Source organism: Amblyomma americanum, chromosome 7 (assembly GCF_052857255.1).
Source record: "Amblyomma americanum isolate KBUSLIRL-KWMA chromosome 7, ASM5285725v1, whole genome shotgun sequence".
Classification (NCBI taxonomy): Eukaryota; Metazoa; Arthropoda; class Arachnida; order Ixodida; family Ixodidae; genus Amblyomma; species Amblyomma americanum.
In genome coordinates, this window is record NC_135503.1 from 80579296 (window position 1) to 80606120 (window position 26825).

A 26825-nucleotide genomic window follows, 5' to 3' on the forward strand; every position below is an offset into this window, starting at 1 on the left:
CGTCTTTAGCGTCAGTTTAGGGGCTGTTTTCAAGACATAAAGCGCCAAAGCAAACTACAAGAGATACAGGCTAGGATAAGACCACACCAAGCAACAAGAATGACCGCAGGGTGTCGCTGCGGCTGCGCACCTGCGACCCAAAGTTATGTCCAAGCTCGTGGGCGAAGGTGATCTCGGAGACCATCAGGGGCAAGCGGCTGTTCTTGTTAATGAAGGTAACGAGTCCCGTATTGAGACTGACGCTTCCCGTGTAATCGGCCATGTGCAGGCCCACGTCGGCCTGGTACTTCTCGCAGATGCCTCCTGTGTTTCCTGAGAGAGAAAGCGGCGAAATTATGCTCGCTGCTCGAGGGCGCTGTGCCACCTGCAAAACGTTGGCACCAGTGGTAATATTTCCATTGCTGCACCGGTATTGTCGACCGTCCCGTCCTGAAGGGACAGTTTAGTTAAAGGAACATGTGGGTGCTATGGAGGACTGCTCCTGGGGTTCGCGTAAGTAAAACCGCGCTTGTTCTGAAATTCAAAATAACGTCACGGCTGTTCTTCGATGGTGCGAGCCTCTTGTTAGCAACGCTGTCTCCTTTGTCGGTGGTGTCAAAATTATAAACGAAAGAAGAGGGCAATGCTGTCTGGCGTTTGAAAACATCCGGCGCAACCGCAGAGCAGTCTGCGGGGTGAATCGCACTTTGGGGGAAGTTTGGTAATTGCGAAATTTGGGAGTCTTTTGGAGGAAATTTAATATCAGCGATGTCGAACGATCAAGGCTCTTGGCCAACTGGCAAATGAGAAAACCAGATGCATAATTTGTGGCGTTTGGCACTACAGGTAGGCTACAGCGAGAAGTTGTCAACAGAAGAAGCCAGAAACCTTCGTCTGCTACTGTCCATGAGTTTTAAAGGATAAAGCTGCGTTTTGTGCGTTTTTTTTCTGTTCATAAATTTCATTAACCACATACTGCCCTAAATAAAAATATATTTTTCTAAGCACATGTACAGGCGCAAAGTGAGAGCAATAAGGATGTCTTTACTGGCACGCTTTGCTTTGAAGCAATTAACCCGCGTCTTGAGCTCTTTGTTCGTGAGCAGTGCATCAGAGGCACCATTTATGTAAGATCACTATAATCAATTTTTGCTCATTCTATTCGATTCCTAATATCTGCCCGTGTGACTGTGTGACCGACCGACCGACCGACCGACCAACTGACCGACCGACCGACCTACCGACGGACCGACCGACCGACCGACCGACAGACCGACTGACCAACTCAACGACTGACGGACTGACCGACTGACCGACTGACCGACCGACTGACCGACTGACCGACTGACCGACTGACTGACTGACTGACTGACTGACTGACTGACTGACTGACTGACTGACTGACTGACTGACTGACTGACCGACCGACCGACCGACCGACCGACCGACCGACCGACCGACCGACCGACCGACCGACCGACCGACCGACCGACCGACAGACCGACCGACCGACCGACTGACTGACTGACTGACTGACTGACTGACTGACTGACTGACTGACTGACCTGACGGACCTGACCTATTCAAGCGACTGCAAGGGCTTTGGGCAATAAGGAAGTGCAAAAAGAACCAGAGTCAAATGCAAATTAAATGAAGTCGTTGTATTGCTTATGCTCCTCTCCGCCACCCCACAAATAATTCATAACGAAGGACCATATTTTCTTACACACATGCTATAACTACGCATTACAGAGGGTGCTATGCCCAAAAATGTGCGTTTAAATGTGTCCATTTTTAATCTCTGCTCAGCGATGTTAACAGAGCCTGGCCTTTACATAGGTGTTTCGACTCCTGGCAGATCTTCTGCTTGGAAATATAGGATCCGTGTCTAATCACCACTGCGCTGTCATAATCCTTCAAGAGTTCCATTATGGCCTGGAAGCTTCCTGTTATTGTGTATCTTGTGGCACTGAAAAACTTCCGCATAGACACTTAGATGCTCTTCTTATTATCGTACAAACAGCCATGGCACAATGCTCCTACCGCAAAATCCTGACAACTACGCCTATATGTGCCGGCGAACAACTACCAGTACGGAGCAGACGCAGTGGTTCCCTGCGTACAGGTCCTTCTTAGACTAGTGCACGGCGCCGTCGCCGCAGCGTGGCATTGATTTTGGGAAAAGAGCCCATGCTTGTCTAGCGTAGCGCTCTATGGCGTGGACTACAGAAGGGCACAGTAGAAATTCCAGCGGTTCTAAGCTTTCAATTAAAGCGGGTATAGTAAATTTTGAATGCGTAGAAATATGTGAGAGATAAATATAACATTGTTAGCGATTTGGGAAAAAAATATTTTATCTATCGAGAAAAGATAAACGCCAGAGCGGATGCCACGAAGTCACTTATGGGTTTTTGACTACATTAAACGCACTGGGTATATTTATGGTACCGACGAAAGTATTTACTATGGAAAAATATATCAAATAATGAGACGTAGAGCCGTTTGTTCAGAAAGGATTTTTAACTTTTCAATGCTAGAACATTCAACTTTGTTTATTAATGAGCCAGGAAGCCTAGGCACAATTCCAATAAGTAATATGACAGGCCTAAAGGCTGTTGTATAACAGTTTAGTGTGAGCAGGTTCATAAGTCTGCCGCGGGATAAAATTATCCATCATGAGCTCAATTTCTACACCCTTGCAAGTTCATATATCTTTCAATGGCGGTCGATGTTCTCGTGCAGTTAGTGATGCCGTCAGTTGAGTTATTAGTGCGAAAGCACGACTGCGATGGGTACCAACCCCGAGCAGAAATGTCCGTTGTCTGTTACGTGGTTTGTTCGTAGCTAACTTAGCAGAAGCGCTCCGTCCCGAGCCAGTCCCCCGTCATCGTCGTCTGCTTACCAAATCCTTGCTTTCGCAGAGACGAAGGTAGTAAACATTATAGCAACATAACATACATAAGTAAACAGTCTCTGTAGTTTTTATAGGCGCCTTGGCTCTTTAAATCCGCTGCGATTTCGTTTCGAGTGTCACTGCAGATGAGCGGAAGAGTCACATGCCCCCATATTGTAAAAGCTGCATATCTGTTTGTCCAGTAGTCTGCGCGTTCCGGTCAAGACTGGCGTAAGAGCTGCTGCGATGTGAACGGTGATATGGTCATCATCTCGCGCTTTTTGTATGCCTCACATGAACCAGATTCTATCAGTGATATTTTAAACACCTTTTGACTGCTGCAGCCGATCTCTAAACATGAACGCAGAAAAATTGCGATGATATGTTTTCCTTCCCGCAGGCGAATTCAAAGACGCGACCTATGTTTTCTATTGTCTTACATGCGTGCTATGGCTCCACGTCCACCCGGCACGGCTAGGTGAATATATGTAATGCATTCTAGTCCCCACCCGCTTTCTCCATTCAATTTTCCCCGCACCTATACGCAGGTATACAACATACGAGAGACAACATACCAGCGGCATTCAAGCGCCAATCGCTCTTTTAGGCTATTAGTTGTGTTGAGAAGTCTTCTCCCAATGTAGTGACAGGAATGTTGCTATCACTTCGGTCGTACCTATTTCTGACACAGAATGTACTATGAGTATCATTTGGCACTTTCTTATAACCATTTTTGTTCTTATTTTAGCATGATGTAGCATGTACAGCATTATCGATTTCAGGCGAAAAACGTTTTCATTATGGAATCAAAAGTTGCTTTCCACTTGTTTTTTGCTTGAAGAAATATGTAAATAAGATTTTTTTGAGATGAGAACTCCCTGCAAAATAGTGCATCCATTGATATTCGTGGTACAGGTGCTCATTCGTCGCATTCTAATAAGAAGCTCCTTGTCAAGTTCCTTGGCTCGTAGTCTGTGCCTCTGCAGCAAACTTCTGCCGAAGTCATTCTAGTGAGCTCCGCATTTAATGACACACGGATTAAGTATGCGTAAAAGCGACCGTATGCACAGTATTGGAGTACGCAACAGCGGTGGCGTTTCACAGGGGATCGATGCGCGCCGTGCCCTCTCCGGTTTGATGGCACGCACCGTTGAGCTCGGCGACGTACGCGAGGCCCAGCGTACCACCGTGGAAATTCCGCGTCGTCCACAGGTACGAGACGCAGAAGCTGTCGTGGTTGGTTTTGGACAGCTCTACCAGCGTGTGGCTCACGTCAAGCGTGTCGCTGCAGTACGGGTTAGACTGGCGTGCCGCCCCTTCGCAAGCACTCGAGTCGTTGATCTGTAAAGAGGCGACCGCGGATATCTCTATATAGTTTGATGCAACGCTCCGCTTCTGTAATAAAGATCGTCCGCTAGACTTTTATTTTAGCCAGTTACGCCAACTGAGAGGTGAGACTTAAATGTGCACTGATGGCAACTTTAAGTTGGTCTGGAAAATTACACTACCAGTTTGTAATAACGGGGCGGCTACTTTATAAAGCAGGGACCTCACTTAAGACAGAAAAAATAAATGCTGACCTTAAGCGGCCGCTACTAGAAGTGCGCAGCAGTGAGCTCAAGCGAGATTTTTTCGTTAGATAGACCGGAAAACAAAGGTTTACGCTCCCATACATGAAGGTAAACAGGTTCAACACGATAAATAACGCCATGAAATTGATTTGTAGTTAAGGTAGAAATACGCAAATTTAACTTGACGTTTCTAGCAGTAAAATCGTGTTTTTCAGCCGAGAAATGTCGAAAGATGCAATGATGTTAGCAAACAGTTTTAAAGAAACAGAAACGTCTGAAGCAGTTGTCCTCAATGGTGCTTTACAGACATAAAATATGAACAAAAATATTTGTTTTAGTTATTCAATAACCTTAAAGCAATAAAAGATCCGGTGTTTAGCTGTCGCAGATCTCTTCGTTTTTCAATGTTATGCGAGTGCTAGGGTTAACAGAAAAGGAATCCTGCATTTTATGTTTGGTTTTCTCTCGTAGTTCTTACCATCGGCTTCCTCCATCGTCAGCATTGTTGCACTGTAGTCGGTGCTTTTGAATATGCAACAAATCACGGAAATATTTCGTATGGGTCATGAGGACCATACTAAAGGAAGGAGAAATACTCGAAAAAACTGTCACGTTGAAGAAAGGTAAGGGAAGTTTTTAGATCGATGCATGACGGAGCAACTGGTGAGCCACATAGCACTCACAAAACTGCATCGTAAATAAAATTGAGGCCGTGGACATATATGTGATCGTCGCAAAAATCGTGCGAGAAAAATATTAGGAAGTACAAGGGAAAGACGCGGAGTAAATTAGAGGGAATGTTTTCATCACTTTAGCAGAAATCATGTGGCAAAGTTCCCTTCATTGTTTTCTTGTAGGTCCTACGTAAACGCCGTGGTTCGCACGGCCGCGGCAGTATCTCAGCCTGTACCCGCAGCCGCTGCACGACGAATGAGATGTCAGTGATGCCGTTGAAGTTGGTGCGGCTGAAAATCTCCGTGGCAGAGTCGACGTGAGTGGCCACGAGGCTCGTGATGGCTGCCTGCACTTTCGCCTTGTCGCCGCTCATGTCTGCCAACACCATCTGCGGTGAAGTGGAGAGTAGCAAAACAGTGTTCGAAACCTTTCCCATTATCTTCACAGTTCACCGGCACTCCATTGCATTTATTGATCCAAGTTTAACAATAAGGTGAACTTTTTTCCTAGCAGAAGCGAGCTCAATTAAGCGCACATCATTGTGGACCCTTTGTTTCGCTTTTAGCCTATTATTATATGATTAGCCATGCTGAACCAATGTCTTGCCTCCGAAAAGCACTGAACATGAAGCAACTAACATCGAACATCCAAATAATATCTCCAGAAGCTCTATGTTGTCATCCATACAGGGAGGATTGCATTGACGGCGAAAATGATGGGGTCCATTTCAAGAAACACGTTTCATCTGCGCACCAGAAGTACAGTGCATCACCCTTAACTCAAAGCTTCTAGGACGTCGAAGGAAGAACTTTGACTGACGACTGCCGGTGTTCAGTGGCGCATAATAGAATACGTGCGGTGTGAATGTTACCGCATGCAATCTTTTTTTTTCGGTTTTATGGGGGCTTAACGTCAAAAACACACTCAGGCTATGAGAGACCCCGCAGTGCAGGGCTCCGAAAATTTCGACCACCTGGGGTTCATTACCGTGCACTGAAATCACACAGTACACGGGCCACTAGTACTTTGCCTCCATCGAAATTAGACCGACGCGACAAGGATCGACCCCGCGTCTTCCGGCTCAGTAGGCAAGCACCATTACCACTGAGTCATCTGATTTGGCTATGCAGCAACTAAAGAGGTCACACGTCAGCTAGTTTCGTTGAGTCCCTAGCAGGAGAAGCAGTTTCGATGTCATATCAAATGTCCATGAGCATCGAAAGAGCCGGAATTTGTGCGGCACCACAAAATTAATTCATCTGGTGGAACAGCAAGAACAACTTGCCCACTACTGAATCAAGGTGCTGAGAAAATGAACCCAGAATGCTGCACCACCTAATGCCATAAAGAAGACGAATTTCCGCGAGAAATATTATAGATTGAGATTTCAAGCACTGATCCGTTCAGAGTGACACACTACTTCGCCTATTACCTGGGTCCACGATAACTGAGAACACCTTGTATATCTCGCAAGATACATCTTCACAGGTGACACAACAGAAAAAGCTACAAAAGGCAGCCTGGAGGCCCATTGTATCCAAAGCTCCTGTAGTAATCACAGCGCGAAAGTACAAGAACAAGGCATATAAACAAAATCCAACAGAGGAAGCAAATTCAACATCTAATACAAATCGTGAAATCATGGTTTATTACTGTTGAAGAAAATAATGTAGGATTTTCTGTAGGTGTTTTCGAATATATCTTTTCGCATTCTCTCGCACTAAAGTGTATTTTTAATTTTTAGCACATTGACATAATAATTAGTGCATAAAAATTGTAACCTAGGAGAGTAAGCTGTCGGGCTAATTGGTGATGCCTGTTGTAAACTAGGAAGCGCAAAATACCGGACTAGGGATAGAGTAAGGGACAAAAAAACAGGTTCAGCCGCCGCGGTGGCAGAGTGGCTACGGCGCTCGGCTGCTGGCCCGAAAGACGTGGGTTCGATCCCGGCCACGGCGATCGAATTTCGATGGACGCAAAATTCTAGAGGCCCGTGTACTGTGCGATGTCAGTGTACGTTAAAGAACCCCAGGTGGTCGAAATTTCCGGAGACCTTCACTACGGCGTCCCTCATAGCCTGAGTCGCTTAGGGACGTTAAACACCCATAAACTAAACCAAACCAAAAACAGGTTCACGAGCGCTACTACCAACTGTTTATTCATGCTGTGAGACAGGGGATATATAGGAACAGAATTTCGAGCATGCGCGTGGAAAAGGCACGAAAATCGCACATCAGTAATGCGCACAAGTTAATCAAAAAAAGAATCTAAAAAGGCACATTCCGATGAATAAACGTGTACAGACGTGTCACTGACACATCGTTTGGACAGCTTACGGATATGATAAGCCTCTAGAACGAGCCTAGCCTTATCATTGTCGCTATTGCCTAGAATCGTGGTCTTCTCCAACCTTGCCCTACACGTGCACGAAGCAAGGTGACGCACGAGATCAGCACTAGTGTCAGTGTTTTCTATGTTTTTGGCATGCTCCCGTAGCCGATCATTAATACAGCGGCCAGTTTGGCCAACGTGAGAGGGGAATGCAGTACACCACTCCTATTGCACATTTAGTGTAGACGATCCCATGTTTTTTTCTTGCAGCCCCTGCCGGCATAACCCGTGATGCGAGGGCATAACTTAGCTTGTTGGGTGCAGAAAACACCAAGGGCACACGGTGCCTGCCAGCCACTTTCTTTAGGTTGTGGAAGAGTTGGTGTACATAAGGGACCACCACCGGCTTTGAAGAAGGGGGTTCAGATCTTTTTTGGGCGCCATTATGCTTCTGCAGGAGGGTTTCAGCGACAACTGAAATGACCGGGCCAGGGAAACCTGCTGATAAAAGTCGCGCTACCTGATCATTGACACTCTGTTGCATTTTATGAGGGCAAGATTTTTGAAGCGCAGACTCCATGCAAAGCGACGCAATACCTCGTTTTACCATCTTGGAATGAGCCGAGTCGTAGCTGAGCAGCTCTTTGTTGGCTCAGGAAGAGTACATCCAGCAAATATGGTCTCGGCAGAACATAAGCTTGAGGTCTAAAAAACGCAATGCCTGACTTTCATGTAGTTCATGGGTAAAAGCTAAACCTTTCCCAAGTCGATTAAAAGTATTTAAAACAAGTGAAACAATATGGACAAAGGATGTAGAGTTCCCTGGTCTTAAAATAATATAAAAACTTTAAAAACTGGCCCCCCTTGAAAAGTCTGGGCAAGAAGGCGGTCAATTGAAGATAAAAATATGTCACATAAAATCGGAGCTACGCATGAGCCAATACAGATACATTTACGCTGCAGAAAAAACTGGTTGTCATGAGAGATAAAAGTAACCTGCAAGTAGTATTCGAGTAATCTTAAAAAATTATCTACCGAGATTCCAGCTGAGTTCTGGAAGGCCACAGCCCCTGAGCCTTCAATGCTTTCTCTGACCGAAGCTAACAGCTCATCATTTGGAACAATGGAACAGAATAAAACGAGTCTTGTGTATCAATGGAAAAAGCAAAGGCCATCCGATTGTTCTTCTGCACCAAATCGGCAACTTCTTGTGACCTCTTAATCAGAAAGGGTTCATCAACAGGAATATGTTTAACCTTGCTGAGCAAGAAACGGCTGACGTTGTGTTGCCACGAGCCCTTCTCGCTAACAAGACTTCCCTGGATGTTTTCTTTTCGGCAAAAACGCACAAACCGGATATGCCATTTAGGACCATTGTTAGCGAGAAGGATTTGTGGCAACACAACGTCAGCCGTTTCTTGCTCAGCAAGCTTAAACACATTCCTGTTGATGACCCCGTTTCTGATAAGAAGTCACAAGAAGTTGCCAATTTGGTGCAGAAGAACGATCGGATGGCCTTAGCCTTTTCCACTGATATACAAGACTTGTTTTATTCTGTTCCACATGCTGAGCTGTTACCTTCGGTCAGAGAAAGCATTGAAGGCTCAGGGACTGTGGCCTTCCAGAACTAAGCTGGAATCTGGGTAGATAATTTTTAAGATTACTAGAATACTACTTGCAGGTAACTTTTATCTCTTATGACAACCAGTTTTTTCTGCAGCGTAAAGGTATCTGTATTGGCTCATGTGTAGCTCCGATTTTATGTGACATATTTTTATCTTCAATTGACCGCCTTCTTGCACAGACATTTCAAGGGGGGCCAGTTTTTAAAGTTTTTAGATATGTTGATGACTTTTTAATTATTTTAAGACCAGGGAACTCTACATCCTTTGTCCATATTGTTTTACTTGTTTTAAATACTTTTAATCGACTCGGGAAAGGTTTAGCTTTTACCCATGAACTACATGAAAGTCAGGCATTGCGTTTTTTAGACCTCACGCTTATGTTCTGCCGAGACCATATTTGCGGGATGTACTCCCCCTGAGCCAACAAAGAGCTGCTCAGCTACGACTCGGCTCATTCCAAGATGGTAAAACGAGGTATTGCGTCGCTTTGCCTGGAGTCTGCGCTTCAAAAATCTTGCCCTCATAAAATGCAACAGATTGTCAATGATCAGGTAGCGCTACTTTTATCAGCAGGTTTCCTTGGCCCGGTCATTTCAGCTGTCGCTGAAACCTTCCTGCAAAAGCATAAAGGCGCCCAAAAAAGATTTGAACCCCCTTCTTCAAAGCCGGTGGTGGTCCCTTATGTACACAAACTCTCCCTCAACCTAAAAAAAGTGGCTAGCAGGCACCGTGTGCCCTTGGTGTTTTAGCACCCATCACGCTATCTAAGTTATGCCCTCGCATCACGGGTTGTGCCGGCAGGGGCTGCAACAAAAAACATGAGATCGTCTGCACTAAATGTGCAATAGGAGTGGTGTACTGCATTCTTCTCTCACGTTGGCCAAACTGGCCGCTGTATTAATGACCGGCTACGGGAGCATGCCAAAAGCATAGAAAACAATGACACTTGTGCTAATCCCGTGCGTCACCTTGCTTCATGCACGTGTAGGACAAGGTTGGAGAAGACCACGATTCTAGGCAAGAGCGGCAATGATAAGGCTAGGCTCGTTCTAGAGGCTTATTATATCCGAAAGCTGTCCGAACGTTGTGTCGGTGGCACGTATGTACACGTTTATTCATCGCAATGTGCCTTTTTAGATTCTTTTTTTGATTAACTTGTGCGCATGAATGATGAGCTGTTTTTGTGCCTTTTCCACGCGCATGCTCGACATTCTGTTCCTATATATCCCCTGTCCCACAGCATGAATAAACAGTTGGTAGTAGCGCTCGTGAACCTGTTTTTGTGTCCCTTACTCAGTCCCTCGTCCGGTATTTTGCGCTTCCTAGTTTACAAAAAAATTGTAACGACCAAGAATTAAGCCGTCGTGCGTTAAAAGAAGGAATATCGTGATCATGGGAAGCATTTGGAGAAACACAGTCTTATTAAATGATACAGCTTTTTTATTCATGAATATTAGCGGAAAGTATAAAGCAGGGTTGGCTTCATAGCGCTAAAATTGAAAAAAATATCTGTTTGTGAGTACGATGCTATGTTAGCTATTAGAATTTTAGCCAGCTTCTGCGTGAGGACTATATTTGGATATTTTGGTTGGTGGTCGAAATCAGAATAATAAAAGATTATGCAAGCAATTGCAGTAGGAAAGCATTGTGTATAAGACGCATAAATTTAGTTGGTATATTAGGCCTATTACGACATATGATACAAATTACTTTGCTCATTTTGTTATGAACATTGCAAGTCTGCGCATCCCAGTTTAAAGTCTCAGAGAAAATAACACCCCACACACTTAACGGTAGAGGCGACTTCAGTTTTGCTTATCCCATGTAAAAGCTGTTCGTCATGTTCATGTTATTTATCATTGGAGAGGAAGATTATACCTTTTGTTTTAGTTGCGTTAACTTATATATAATTAGTGTTTAAAATACAATTTATTATTTCATTTACATCCTTACCTTTGGTAAGTGTTGTTACGTCATCGGGAAATGCAACGAGATTTATTGAGAGAAGAATAGAAATGTCATTTATGCACAGCAGTAATAGATGGAGACCTAAACTGCAACCCTTTGGGACACCTGATTGATCACCTCGGTAGTTGAGACAACATTTTTATGGAAATCAATCTATTTGCGGTGATTCAGGTAGGAATCTATTAAGCCAAGACTGACACCTCTAAATACATAAATGATTAACTTTGTTAATCAGACATTATTGTTTAGTAATTCAAATGCTTTAGTATAAGCACTAAATGCAAAGAACAATCGACTTTTCTTGAAATGCTTGAATATTTCTTTTTACTTGACCGCGGCCATCGCAGTAGATTTTTTGTTTAAAACCAAAATGCCTCTTTGACAGTAGAGGATGTTTAATCAGGAACTTATTTATCCTTGTGTATATTATTTTCTCAAAACCTTTAGAGACTTTCGACAGCATATAAATTGACCTGTAATTTGAAATATCTCAGAGGACTCCGCCTTTGTGTATTGCTACGCTTTAACAATCTGCATTTGTATGGGAAATATGCCACTACCTAGACAAACGCCGTAGATGTGTGTGAGTATTGGAGCTTTTAGATCAATTATGTAAATGAATGTATTGATTTGTAAATAATCTTTATCTTCTGCGTACTACTTTTGTAATGTAGAGAACACAGATAAGATTTCGCTGTCATCTTCGGGGCACATGAACAAAGATTAAGGTACACTGGATATGGGGTAGGTGTATTGATTGGGCAAGCCTGCAACAGTGCACAGAGATTTATTAATATTTATAAAATAGTTATTTAATACATTGTTAGGCTCTTTTCCTGAAAGTACTTTGCCGTCATGTACTAAGGAAAGCACAAGGAACATGGGACAATTATTCATAATTTCACCAAGTTTTCTCCAGTTGTCATCATGCCAAATACCGAATTTAGTTGGAAAGGAATTGAAAAAGCAATTATGCTTTGAGCTTTTAAGCTCACAATTGAGATGATAGCGATAGGATTTATATGCGTGTAATTTAGACACGTCCCTAAATTTTTGAATTTAGCTTATATTTTGTGTCTAGTATTCATTTTCCTAAGAAAATCTTGAGCTATTCAAGGTTTTTTTCGTTTTCGAGTACATATTTCAGGAAAGCATTTCATGTAAATGAGTTTGAATTTTGCAATTAATGCATTGTATGTGGTATTGGCATCTGTAAATACCAATACATCACTGAAATAAGTCTTCAAAACCAATTTACGAAATCTTTCAAGAGTTCTACAGCCGATGTGCGAGGAGTTTGTACAAGCCTGCTGAGTATTGTTGAAATTTCCATATTGGAAGGAAGCAAATATAGGAAAATAATGACGAATCTCTGGCATGGCTGCGCCAGCATTTACACACTTTTTACGGGCATTATTAATCAGCAGCCTCAAGAGTGGTAGACGTCGAATTGGTTACACCCGTTGGCACCGTGACAAGATTAACATACCCGAACGAGTCTAGAAGCCCGGTGACACCACTTTGCACCGTGGTTTCGGACTGAATGTCAACGTTCACATCACCTGGTACATATAGAATTAGCTGATTCATTGAAACATGATCAAAAAGACTTTCTAGGATACTAAACACAAAAGGCAAAACACATTTTAGCGCTGTCTAATGTCAGCATTTCGTTTTCCGCTGTAGGTGTAGTAAATTCACTAATCTGTTGAAATGGATATGGATGAAGTGCTTGCTTTGATACGCAATCACTTTGCGGGCAGGTCTGTTCACCGCAAAATGACAATAAGAGTGAAGTACAAAATAGCAAGAAACATCATTGTACCAACCTTCGGTAAACATGACTATATTGAATGGTGTGTTGAATTAGTCAAATAACTGCAGTTCATCAGTTTTGTTGTTGGATGAGTGGCAGTTTACACGTGGAATGCTGAAGTTGTCAGAGGAAAGTTGATAGACGCACGAAGCACCTGCGGCTGTTCATGGTTCTTGGACATGTTGACTATACCATCCTTAATTTGATCTTTACAACATCACTTCTCTGAAATTTACGAGCGTAAACCTGACCAACCCGTACCCACACAAATTTGCGCAGGCCTTCTGAAATATGTCAGCTGTGTGAAGTCGTTCTACAAGGGCAGAGTAGCAGCGCCGTCTTGTTCGGCCAAAGCCAGTTCTCATAGGTGGCCGCTGCGGATAAAACTTTCTTCTTTGATGGTATCTGTTCTGTGGATTAGACATTTCAATACTTACTATCAAAGGTTGCATTGAATTATTGTTTCTTTTATAGCGTATTTACTGGAGGTACCCATTCTGATTGCGATCAGGCTATTTTGGTGAAACGGCGAGCATAATTAGGTACAGGCCGAAATCGAGAAGAGCTAAAAGAAAAAGAAAGCAGGCCTGCACTCCCTGACGGCTACCGGTGCAGAAATGCTGTGTGGCAACATTTTGCACGACAGTCTTCGACGTGTTGCAGAACGGCGCGGTGCTCGTTCACATCGGGCGAATATGTGCTACTTCTTAACACAGCGCCTCACGTCTGGAGCCATTGTGCGCTGTTTGTCATGTTAAAAGCTAACCACGCGTGAAGCTGGATTATCTGAACAATGTAATAAAGGGTGGTTGTTTTGGCTCCACTTTACTTTTTTTTTCACTTTGCTACGGTGTCACGCGTTCCTGGCGACTTCTGTTTGGAGGATGCATGAAAAGAGGACGCTACCGTGTGCACACGCATATTTACAGATATACTGTAGCGATAAGCTAGTCACACTAAAAAACTATCATGCTCAAAGAGAGCGATAGGGAGCACAGTCAAGACGTCCGGAACACAGTCAGGAAGCAACACCGTAGCTAATAATCTGCCCCGGCTGTTATTCTGAGATGGAAAGTAAATGTAAGTGATTTTCAACCTACGCTTTGTGTGCCCTAGTGCCGAAATTGGGAAAGCCTCGTTCGCTGTCTGAAGAATCACAGAGATATGGTGACTCGCTTTCATGGCAACAGGTGGATGTTGTTGCCGACGTCAGTTGTAGGATAATGACGCATTGCGCAAACGGCAGCGCAGTTGGTTTCTTTATTTCAGCCGCCGCTAGGAATTACGCCATTTTCGTCTTCGTTCTGTTGTTTCATTTATTTTTGCCCTGTGTGATCGAGCCAACGCCACCTTGCTGAACACGCCACAACTGGTTCGGATTGACCTTGCAAAGATGCCATCATATTGTTTTTTTTTTAGATTGTGTACACTATGCTCGAGTAAACCGACTGGAGCTCACAGTTTGGCCAGCAGTGCCTGTTAAATTTGTAAACGAGGTGAGAGTAGCCTGGCAGGCAAACTCTGATATCGCTTTCGTGCAAAAAAACCTTTCCTTAAGGTGCCTTTCGTTGGCCGTGCGTTAATTTCAGGAAAAGATGAAACGAATACCTCGTAGCCTGCTATAGAAGACGCAATGAAACGATAGCTTGCTTTAAGAGCAGGCACAAAATTACAGCTTCCGGAGAAAATGAAAACAAATTATACTGCGCATCCATTACATACACAAATACATATACGGGCAACGGAGCGCTTAAGTGGCAGTGCCCGGCCGCATGGGACACGGTAGTTTGACTAAGCTACTGACATCAGCTTGTACCATAAACCAAAAATTAGCTATGTGAACTACTGGAAAAGAAAGAAAAGTGAAACGCCAAAAAAATAAAAACAAGCACAAAAAACCACGACAACAGACTTCACACCCTCCGGTATAGGAGAAAAAATTGCATTAGGCATGTGCTTGAGAACACTTGTCACAAAGAAAATCACGCGGGCGTTCACAATACCTTATTCTACTCCGGTTAGCTCAAACGTTTAGCTGCACTCAATATTCGAACAGGAGCATGTAGGAGTTGATATTTTTTATCCCACAGGTACTTGGACAGCAGGCTCTATCTAGGAAACGATAGCTACGAGAGCCCAAAATGTGAGTTGAATTGTCGCTAGTTTGCACACCAGACATAACAGCGCGAAGGCTGAATTTCATAAACGGTCAGCAAGGCGCAACACTCTATAACTTTATGCACGTGCAATAATTGTTATGATATAAATCCGACATAATGTTTTATTATTATATAGATGATGAGATATTTTGAGGCGGCGTCTGCAGACACACACCAAATGACAGTTTAAAGGTATGTTTCAATCAAAAAGAACACCAGAATATTTGCTACTTCAAAGCTATTTAATAGCACAGCAGGCACAATGATTAGTCTACGAAGATATTTCTGAACAAAAACTAATTTAGCCTATTTTGACCATTTGAAATTTCATTATAACCGCAGTAAATCAGCAAATTTAGAATCCATTGTAAAAAAAAAAAAACCTTAGCGCAACAGGTTTGTTGAGGTGACCTGGTGGCATGCTGACGGCGTGCATTGGTAAAAAAATTCAAGCTATTGCAGGCAGCCTTTTAGCTCTATGTAGAGGAAGAATCCGTATGAAAGGAGTGACGGGGAAAAGTACCGATGCAGTCTGATTGCGCGCTTTTGGCTCATCAAGAATGACGCATGCCCTGCCGGAAACTTTACAGGGCGTGCTCCTAATTTTTATACCCGGGTGAACTTTAAGAACATTGCCTATCTCAAAAGCGGAAAACGCTCCAAAAGGTGACTTTGCCGCGCATAGCAGTGGCATGCGTTTATAAAGCAGACGGCAAGAAAGCACGACATAGCCAGCCTGCAGTGTCTACAGAAGCCGCGAATGAGCGATCGACCATATGGCAGATGTATCCCAATCCCCTTTCATATTGCTTCTGTTTAAGATTTTTGCCGCAAATTTTGTTAATTCAAGTAACTTAGTGACAGGTTTGCACTGCACAGTGCATTTCTTGCTTTGTATTTGAGGCAACGATGGTTATTTTTCATCTGCATTTCAGGTTTTCGCCCTGATAATTTCATAGGTTGTGTCAAAAGCATCGTAAGTAACCTTTCTTTATGGAAATAGCTTTACTAACGCTGTTTATTTACCGGTCTGGGTTGCTGCTCGTTTGTTTGTAATTTAGTCAGCATTATGTATTACTGTCTCCGGACAATAATAAATTCGTTATTACTTACTGTCTCCAGGCTCTGGGACCCTCCCCTGTGCAATGACATTTAGGTACCCATCCCTCATGAATTCAGTAAATACCTATTTGATTTGATGTCATCTTCTCCACTTCGTGACTCCAGAATTCCCGTATACAATTAAGCTACAGGCGATTTGTAATCATTGTGGCAGACTTGCCCACGCTAAAAATTCAACGTGCTGCCTAAGGCTCTAATTTATCTCCAACTTTTTATCAAGCGGCTTTGTAGGAACTCAGAAAAATGGCGTAGCAAGGCTTAAGTGGCCCACAGTATTGCTCACCTCGTAGAAAGTGTGATCAATGTTGAGCTCCATATTGCAGACTCGCTGCACGCTCGTCGTGCGCACGCCTGTCCGCGGGTGGCTGCCACCAGCGCCTCCATGTGGCAACTGGCCGGCTGAGGGCGCCGCACTCGGCCGCGCGGTGGCGCTGGTGTTGGCAATGGCGACCTCCAGGGCCTGGGCATTCGCAAGCTTGCGCCACCGGCGCTTGCCCCTCCTGGCCTGCTGCGCGAATATGGGTTAGGCTCTATGAGAGCTAATAAGATCGGGTACTCGAAATGCTTTTTTATCTTGACTACTCCGCGCACTATGACGCTCAGAGACAGATGAACTGCTCATATTACATGAATTACATTTCGCCCAGTGTGCGCATGTTACTGTTCTACGTTCCGGCCTGGTTTGCTCCTGACGAGATGGATACAGTAGAAAGAGAAATTGAGCTGCACAGAGAGTCACGAAGTGAGAGGCTATTCTATTATTCCTAAACGTCAATATGAAATATACCTGTCTGTTTTCTGAACCACTAGAGGATAATTCTGAACGGGGAATCCGCACAGCACCCCCAGAGAGGCGTGGCGTGAACCTGTGTCTGCAGCACAACCATAACACAAACAGCTCCGAGTCTAAAATAGATGCCAACTGCACTCGGATATGTATACTCAGAGAGTTGCGTGCAGTGCGTGATGGAGTTCAATTTCGGAGTAATTTCTCCGAATCTGCACAGTTTATTTGCAACGGGATGTCGACCGTTAACTATACAGTTCCGACGTGAGCACGCGTACCACGAACTCTCGATTGCACGCCCTGCACTCATATTACAACCCCTGAGCTCTGGGCGATGAGTCTGAGACAATGCTGCACGGTGTGTTTGCAGCGGTTGGATACAGCTCGTGCCGTGCTTCCACTCTAGTATTGTCTCAGACCCAGCGGCCGACGCCCAGCGGCGCTAATGCTAGTGGAAACCACGTGCTCGAGCGTTCGTGTTAAGCGTGCTGATGGCTGTACTGCCACTGTTGTACAGATGTCTAAGTACGACCTTTAACAGTGCCTCCTCCTGCCGTTGGGGGAAAGACACTTCGCACACTGTATGAGCGTGCTCGAGTCAACTGCGCACAATATGCGAAGCGACAAGAGTGCTTACCCTGACCGCTGTCCGCGCTCGTTGTAGGCGCACCTTGTCGAGGCCGCATCCGGCGCCGGCGAAGCTCACGTCTTGTGCAGCGTAGATGAACGAGTGGAAGGGCGCGGGCAGATAGCGGCCAGCGAGTTCCACATAAAAATCGTCGTTGCCGTCTGCCGACAGCGAGATGCGACCACTGAACACGCCGTCCAGCATGGCCCCCACCACACGGCTGCCGGGAGCGCCTGCCAAGAAGCCACCGGCATTCAGACTTGCGGCACTAGTTAAGGCTGCACTAGAATAGTAGTACACTTCACAACTGAAACCAGACCACTCTATACCAATCTCGTGATAGGACTAGCATCTAGAACTTGCTGTCGGCGACGCAATCCTAAAACACAACCTATTAGGGCGCTAATACGGCCTACTTTACAGAAACCATGAGAACATTCATGCAATTTTTTATTTGTAAAAATCATTTCTCTGCCTCTATCTGGCTGCGATTATGTTTGTCGGAGAAGAAAATAACCATTTATTTCTTTAAAAATGGGATCTTTAAGCTTTCCCGCCGCATGATTCAAAACCATTACACGAAGACGGATTAAAATTTTGTGACCACCGTTATGAAATGAATGGCTATATAGGCTAACCTAAGACATCCACGGCAATATAGTGCCACCATGCACTGCCGTTTCTTTTTTTGCCTAAATTCTTCAGCGGCGACGATACCTGAGCAATATTTTATAACTTTTTCTAGCCAATAAATTTTCCGTTTTCGTTTAAATGGGCTCCTTTATCACTTAAATAAAGCAATCTATCTATATACAGCTCACTTTAAGTTTGTCCTGGGTGTCTCCTTCAAACCAAATTTCTCTACAACGTGCTCAAGCAGAGCCCTCAGTTTCACTGCTAATGGTGCAGTTGAGTCGGCTGCAAACAGAACGTCTCCTACTTGAATGCATGCGTACCCTCTGAGCTTGTTGTCCTTCTCGAGAGCCGGCTTGCTTCGCCGGTGACATAAATGACACGTCTCGGGTCTGGCGCGTGGCCTTTGTCTTTATCGGCGTTTTCAAGAGTGTGTGATTCTGCGGTATAATTTGGGACAAAATCTCCCCTCCTACCTATTCCTACCCACCCTCGGTTAACGACCACTGTTTACTCAGTTCCTGCGCCTTCCATAAACGTAGATCCATGTAAATACTCGTTTGTTTTCTGCCTCGTGGTGCCAATTCTGATTGAATGAGTTCACTGTTTTTCACTGCTGCGCGTAGTCGGTTCAGCCGATGTGAGTTTTGTTTTTGAAGCGACAGCTTTGGGGGGGAATCGTGATGTCGTAGTAGTACGAGTCGTCCGCGAGTGCTGCATCTGCTCATCCTAAAGCCCTTTCCTCCCACCCTTTAACCTCGCCGCACGACTGCTCACTGCACATAGCTGCACCACATCATCACTGTGGCACCCCAAAACTCCACGTCCCATCCTTACACCCTGCTTCGCTGCTCCTGGCATGGTTCATGTCTGCCTTTCATGGATGGATGAGCGACCATGCGCCACAACGCGTAAAGTACGTTGTCACGCGTAGCACGCGGATGTACTACGACTAACACCTGACCTAAACCCCGTTACTAATCACTTTGGCACTGATATGCGCGTTACACCCCCGCAGCTCCGGCTGAAATTTTCGTTGCCAGACGGACAAACACACTTATGTTTTTTTCTCTGCCCTGCATTGGTTTTTCTACGTCTCCAGCTTAAAATCTGCCATAGTTGTCATTGCTACCTTCTTTCTTTTTATTATTACTGATAACAGTTTGTGGAGGCTGTGTATTCTAGGACAGCTGGTGTGAAGTTCTGTGCTCGGTTAAGAACGCCTGTTCCACTAAACGGCTCCTTAGTCACTGTTAAAGCCAATTAAGAGGGCTGTAATTGCTTCAGACCCCTACGGACCAAGGGCAGACCTTGCACGTGGCCCGAGTAGAGATGGTCGAGGCTGGCACGGACGCGGCCTCGGTTTGTCACGAGGGAGAAATCATCGGTGAAGGCGGATCGGTCCTGCACCAGCTGAAGCCGGAATTCCCTGGGCGCAAAAAGCGGGTACGTAACTTTAGAGGACACTGTGTCCGAGCTCTACAGCGCCGTGTTAAGAAAAAAACCGGAAAACTCTAGACAAAAGATTTTTTTGCAGAAGAGCGCATCACCAGGAACTCTGCGTGCGAGTTAAGCCTGCTTTTCAGTAAACTTCGCCTTACAAAAAATGAAGCCGCTGTAGCAAGAATAACCTGTTTCACATTCAGGGGGTTGCATGGAGAGAAAAAACATGGCCAAAGTAACTTATTGTTGCACTTCTTAATGACCACCAGTGCACCGCCGGTAGGAGAACTTTCTTGCACACCTAAAGGCTTTTTGTCCGAAAAGTTTATTTGAAAGCTGTTTTCCGTGAACGATAACTCCTGAGAGCAAATTTACTTTTGTCCATGTGCACCACGAGCCTGAAAAGTAAGTACTCTGGCTTTCAAGATTGCAACGTGGTTTCCGCAATTTATTTGATTTCTGTATTCACCGTTTGGCTGTGCCTACCGTTAGGATGAAATATGCGTGACGAGGTTCCGGGAATAACCAATCCCGTATTACCAAGGCTACCTAAACAGCGGCTTGAGTTATCTGCGCTAGGCTAGGTCAGCGCCGGGTTTAAATATGCATGGAATAAAACTGCGGACCATTGAAATGGGCAAGAAGGGAGGCAAAAATCATGATGTGCAATGTATGCTTATAAAACGGAGCTTTTTAGGATACCATCAATGGCACTATAGTAATCGTTTTTTCTGTAATAGTATCACAGTGTATTCAATGCTGACAATACATATATTGGCGCTGGCCCGGGTAACAAAGGATTTTCTTGGGTCTCAATTTTTGTATTGCCATATTATGTAAGCACTTGTTGGTAACATGAAACAAGGAACAAAGAAAGACTTCTTAAATTCATCCGGGCATATAACATGCAATACCGTTTACTTGCAGCGTTCATAGTAAAATATTGTGCTGTGTTAAGCGCTATAGGGTCTCTGGAGGCGGTTTTTCCCCTCTTCTTTCCATGTGCCCAAAAAAGGCCACTACTCTCTTTAAAGCGAAAGCTTTATTGTCCTAGCGGCGCCGATTTCGCCGTGAGGTGTAGTGTGACCTTGAATGTCCTTGGTGCGCCGCTGCCACAGCAACGCATCACGTGACTTTGCCCCGCCGCCGAGCCGAGTCTGCCTTCTCTGCGCCGGGGCTCCACAGCCTGCTGCCTGACCGCGTGATCAGACCGCGTGTAACGTTGAGCGCATTCCGCACACTGGATAAGCAGCGAGCCCACCCTGCCACCCTGGCAAGTGGCAGTTAATGGTTGATCGCGAGAGGTTGGCCACCCAACGAACGCTGCGGCCTATTGCTGCAGTGCCGCGTGTGTGCTACAACGTTGTGCGCGCTGATGCATGCATCCCACATCTCTCTCTCTCTCTCACCACCGCTACTTACCTCAAAGCGCAATGGAGGCGTCCGCTGACACAGGGAGCCAGTTATTCGCCCTTTCTTTCCTCAAAATGATCGGCGTCTAGAACGTTGTCAACGCCAAAGCCAGTAAAAACAACAACGCCGAAAGCTAACGCTTTGTACATCCCTAATTAGCTTGGCCAATCCACATGAATTTTCTGCTTATAAAGCTGTGTGTATGAGCCCTTTTTTCAATGTTACGTGGAATTTTTAACCCTAAATGCATATAAGCACCATTTGAGTACCCGTATTTATCCTTTAATTGAACCTCCAATACTCTCTCTTTAATAAACATTTTATGAAGGAATGAGTTTCTGCTAGTGGTGTCGTGTTCGTGGTGTGGAGCGTGCTGTCGTGTTCATTTCTTTACCTCCTCCACGTCCTCTCTCGCCGTTTTAGCCTTCCTCCAAAATGAGCCAACTACCACGCAAGAGCGTCCTACTAGAGGCTATAGGAAAACGCTGGATGCGAGTGGAAGAATATAATGGTATAATAAACACGTATCTGCTTATGAGGCCCTTATGCATGGGAGGATTCAGCTGTTGGTAAATCCTTCTGAATTTAGCTTAGAAGTATCAAACTGACACTTACGTCCTTTTTGGTTCATAGCATAAACTTAGTGGCCGCTGTTCAGATCGGCGACTATTCGGCAAAAAGTTTTTTGCGGAAAATACGAAAAGAAATGAATTTTGTTAGCATTTCACTGCGCACGTGGCTAAAGCATCTAGCATATGCCAAGCTGAATATACAAGCCCTGGCTACTCAATCGCTACCTCTTAGTAATTTTCTTATTTAATTATATTTGTTTTTTGGGGGGGGAAAGGAAAGGGGCAGTATCTGTCTCATATATCGTTGGACACCTGAACCTCGCCGTAAGGGAAGGGATAAAGGAGGGAGTGAAAGCAGAAAGGAAGAAAGAGGTGCCGTATTGGAGGGCTCCGGAATAATTTTCTTTGTTTAATATTTGACGCTAGATTCCGAAATAAGTTGGTCTGCGTGTACTTGAATTGCATAAACATTGAGAGATCAGGAGCCCCTCTAGTCCCATCTATGCATGGGACCGAGTTCTACCAAAATCCAAGAAATAATTGGCGGAAGCGGAGAAATCAATTGAATTTCCATCCGTAAACTGTACTGGGCGAAATCTTAAATGTACGCCAAAGCCTGTCCATCGAGGAACGTAGTACTAGCGGTGTTTATAACCATGTTGCAGGAATATTTGAAAAAAAAAAATCAACCCAGACGACAGGGTGCAAAAGTTGTTATTTAGCATGGTAGAAAAACCACGTTTTCTTTCAATATACAGCAGTACTTAAGGGCGCAAAAAATGTATCTATCTCTTATTCATTACCCGTGCGAAAACAATCGATTGTACCCTATTAAAGGAGATAACATGCCTTTGATATTTAATTAAAAAACTAGTTGTATAGGGAATTCGAGTAAAGAAATGCATTTATCGTCGTGAATTAGAGCGCACACTTTATTTCTCAATGCTACAAGCAGTAAGTAACCGCATAATTTAACTCGTGTCCGATGTTCGTGTTTTCTTTTTTAACATGATTACAGCTGCGAACAGTGTCTTCAAAAGGCCCAATAGTACCAAGTACCTATGTCATTGTAATATGACGGCATTATAAATCCACAATTCACTATTATTCGTCACCACTGCCTTACTTACCGGCCACCGATAGCTAGCTGCTGGCTGCATTTTGTAGCGACAGCTACATTACGGTAGCATTTCGAGCTTTCACGGTGGTGGCGCCGCCACCCTGTGGCTGCACCACCACGCTGTCACGTGGTTGGTCCCGTGGTGCGGAGCAGCTGCCGGCGTTGTGGCCGATCACGTGGTTCGTCACGAGGTTGGTCGCGTGACCAAGTTCCACTCGGCCAGCTGTAGCTATCGCGTCACACCAGGCTTAACCAGAGCTAAACCACCGCCAATTTTTTTACAACTCGAGAAGCAAGGAGAAAATTCTATTCAAAAGACGTTCGCTCACTAATGACGTCATCGTGTTGTCATTACATAGCAGTCAGTCGCCTTTCAACTGCCAGCCACCTGCGATGTCGAGCTAGCAGGCCACCTACGGCGACTACGACATCGCGGCAAGTCGTTGAAAGTAGTGGAAAGTTGGTAAAAGGGCTCCATTCAATGTTAGATGCCGTTTTATTCATGAATACTATTCGATTATAGTCCAATATAGGGAGAAAGCAGGCAGATGGTTTCCCAACTCACTAAGCGAAGAAGGGATGGGAAAGCCTAAGGCATGCTTCATAATGTTTCGACAATGGACGATCATAAGTCCGCTTGTGGAAACGTCGGCAAGCATCCTGAGTCCTTCCCACCTTTTCTCGCCGAAAGAAGTCAAAGCTCTTTCCGTTTACTAGGCAAGGCCGCTTAATTCTGTCAGCAATGTTTTCAATTATGTCTGTTGTTTCGATTGAGTCCTTCCTTTTGACAGTATGTTCACTCACAGGAACAACATAGCGCGCTAGTCGCACGTGCATTAGATGTGCGAAATCAACGGTTATATGAACGCGACGCGGGCAGCCTCTATGCAAGCTAATGAATTGGCATGCATGTCGCATGCACTCCCGAAGAAGACTGGAAAAATGGCGGTAATTGGCCTTCTATGGGAATTCTCCAACTTAATCATTTGATATTTGAGTAATAGCCCTGTTGTAAACAGAGGCATAAAAACTAGAGCGGGGACTCGCCTGCCGTGAGCCCTGAAGGCGACCTGGACGGTGCGTGGCGCGCTGTTGCGGTGGCGTTCCGAGGCGGTCGAGCGCTTCCACCGTCCAGGAATGTGCGCTGCCACGGGTTCGTAAGACAGCGGCTCGTAGTGCCGCACGAACCGGTTCAGCACACGTGCTGCGAGAGGCAGCCGGCAAATAAAGCGTGAATACAACTCAGTGCAATCGAAATCAGTTTTTCTTTACTGTTGGGCCAATTGCAAAGTTCTGGTTTTGGCCCGCAATGAAACACAAGCGGCTGGAAACCTCATCACGAAATTTTAGCTTGGCTATAGCTTTATACCGTACGGACGAAAATATGGTCCAGTTTTTATTTCAGTCAGTACGTAACTGCATATTTTAGCAACTGTAGTCTCGAAAGGTGCCAAGCTGCGCCTGCATGTGTCATTAGTACATCATCAACCATTAAGATTTAGGAGATGCAATGCCACTCGAAGCAATTAAGTGCCTATTTTGAGGGGTAGAATAGTTCTTACCGACAGAATAGTTGCTTGCATGGCACAGATACAAACTTTCAAATAACAAGTGCGGGCTCAAGCACTTGCCTTGTTTTTTTGGAAATCAAGCGCACGTTTCACCTTCATTTGGAAGGTTACCTAGAAGGAAGCCGGTCCTCTCGCAAAAACATAACCGCCTATTTGCGCTTAGTGCAACACTTGCTTAGCGTGCTGTAAGCAATGTCTCGTTGGGACTATGACAACATCCCGGCCCTTTTTTAAGGTGGCCTCCGAAATGTCCACTACTGCGGGTTAGAAGGCTGCGTTCACAAAAATATTCCTCAATATTATCCATAACTTAGCAAAAATTTGTGACAGCCTTAAATGTCTGGATTGTTTTTCAGCAATAACAAACATCTGCTACATTGTCTGACGAAGATCCGCTCTTCACCGACATTTAAAAACAGCATGTGTTTAAAGCGCGAAATGCTTTTATCTTCCTTTTTCGGCACCCCACGGCTGACTTTGGCGCCACGATGGAAGGAGAGCACAGAGGCGAACCTTAGCGAACATAGCAAAAACTTTTGTTTAAGCCTCTGGCGCTAGGTGCTGCGCTGCCGACGGAGCAACGCATGCGTCATCAACCGCGTTTTCATGGTCCCATAATGGGCGGAGCTATCGGGCGGCGCGAAACAGCTTAAGTTCTGCCCTGCGGCCCGACAGGTGACACGCAGTACTGGTGGGACTTGGTACTTGAAGCGAGAGCACAGCTGAGTCGCCGTCATTGCGTAACTTGCGCAAACCCGAGCACACGGGTCTCATCGCGCCATCCTTCGCCACGGACAGTAACCACCTATAATTTGTTGCTTGTTCGACGTGGTGGCCGCAGCATGCGGTGACGTCGGCATACGGCCGCGACGAGTGTCCAACATTCTTTGCAGGACGTGCTGGCATCATCCCCTCTTCGGCATGTGGCAAACACCGTCGCATGGGTCGCCATTTAAAAAAAAAGCGGTAAAGAAATCCTCGCGCGCCGTGATTCGTGAAAGACATCCTAGTCGAAATCAAAAGAAAGAAATGGGCTTTGGTAGGGCATGTAATGCGAAGGCAAAATAACCGCTGATCATTCAGGGTATCATGAAATCGCAGCGCTGGCAGGCAAGGACACAGAGAGAACACACACACAATTGCACAATAAGCGCAGTTGTGTGTGCGTGTTCTCTGTGTTCTTTTCTGCCAGCGCTGCGATTCCATGTTGCTAGACAACTACCAACTCTCCCAGCAACATACCCTGCGTAAGTTCCTTTAGGTTAACGGAGTGGATCCCAAGGGAAGGTAAGCGTAGCAGGGGGCGGCAGAAGGTTAGGTGGGCGGATGAGATTAAGAAGTTCGCAGGCATAAGGTGGGCGCAGCTGGCAAAGGACATGGTTAATTGGAGAGCATGGGAGAGGCCTTTGCCCTGCAGTGGTTGTAGTAAGGCTGATGATGATGTTGAAGGGACACGCCCAAAGACTTGTGAGCGGCTATCAGTATCTCCGAGCCATCGTATAGAATCCGGCACGTCTTTCGTGCATTGCCTTTCACCCTTGCATGTACTGAATATTTGACAACTGCATACTGATTTGTATTCTCAAGAGCCAAAAAAACCTTCTTGCCTAAGCTTTCCGCTGTTCTCCGCGAACAGCGTGCGGTTTTGCAGTATAAAGCTTTATGTTTTGCTGTGTAATGCAGGAATGCGTTGCTCCCTTTTTGGGCGCAAGAAGCAGGCGCGACGCAGCAAACATGCCTCTCCGTTAAAGGCTGCACGAGATGGCGGAGCTCTACCCCAGCTTAATCCGAATTCAAGCACTTCTGCCCCGCTCGGCGATGTCGTGCACTTACCTGCTCGCACTTCTTGGCTGAGGATGCAGAGCACGGCAACAACGGATGCAGCACGGCTCTTTGGTTTCCACTTCGGCGATTTCATTGTGAGGCCCTGAGCTCTGGAACAATTCGCGTCTTCTTCTGCCATCATCCGCTTCTTCTTCTGCCACCCAGTTTGACCGCACGAGCTCATTCAAAAGCAGTGGGATTCTAGTCATAACCTGAAATTTATAGGTATCGCTTAACTAGCACATTTGTCAAAGCGCTTGCATTTGTTTGTTGCTGTGCTTGCGGGAGTCTTTACATTATTCATTCAAACTGCTAATTTTGTTTTAAAGGAGAACTGGCATGGCAACGCATGTGAAAAAATTGGATGAAGACAGTAGCACGTGAGGAGGAGGAGGAGGAGGAGGAGGAGGAATAAACTTTATTAGGCCTTTTTTGATGTCGTTAGGCCACTGTCGTCCCAGGTAGCTTCTATGAAGTGGCTACCTCGAGGATCCAATCTGCTATGTTCGCTTGTACTTCTTTGTTTTCGTTGCGCATAATCTTTTTCTGTGCTGTAAGCTGAGGGATATGGCAGGAGCTTTCTCGGGAAGGATTTCCCTCGCAGCTCCCTAGAATGCGGTCGTCATCTTCGTTAAGATTTTTGTCACAAATTTTCAAGTAGTATCAGCGGTACCTTTTGTAGCCAAGGTCAATCG

The 26825-nt window shown here is 45.2% G+C and overlaps 1 protein-coding gene across 1 annotated transcript in view; it reads right to left on the reverse strand.

Annotated features, from left to right (window-relative positions):
- Window positions 1–26224, reverse strand: part of LOC144097852 (disintegrin and metalloproteinase domain-containing protein 10-like) — a 50704-nt gene extending 24480 nt beyond the window's left edge. The window contains exons 1-8 of the mRNA XM_077630465.1: window positions 26140–26224; window positions 23783–23939; window positions 19498–19616; window positions 17597–17787; window positions 16423–16647; window positions 5354–5506; window positions 4021–4213; window positions 131–312 (exon numbers count right to left, since the gene is read on the reverse strand). Of these exons, the coding sequence (XP_077486591.1) occupies window positions 131–312; window positions 4021–4213; window positions 5354–5506; window positions 16423–16647; window positions 17597–17787; window positions 19498–19616; window positions 23783–23939; window positions 26140–26224 (1305 nt within the window). The remainder of the gene's footprint in view (window positions 1–130; window positions 313–4020; window positions 4214–5353; window positions 5507–16422; window positions 16648–17596; window positions 17788–19497; window positions 19617–23782; window positions 23940–26139) is intronic.
- Between the last annotated feature and the right edge of the window lie 601 nt (window positions 26225–26825).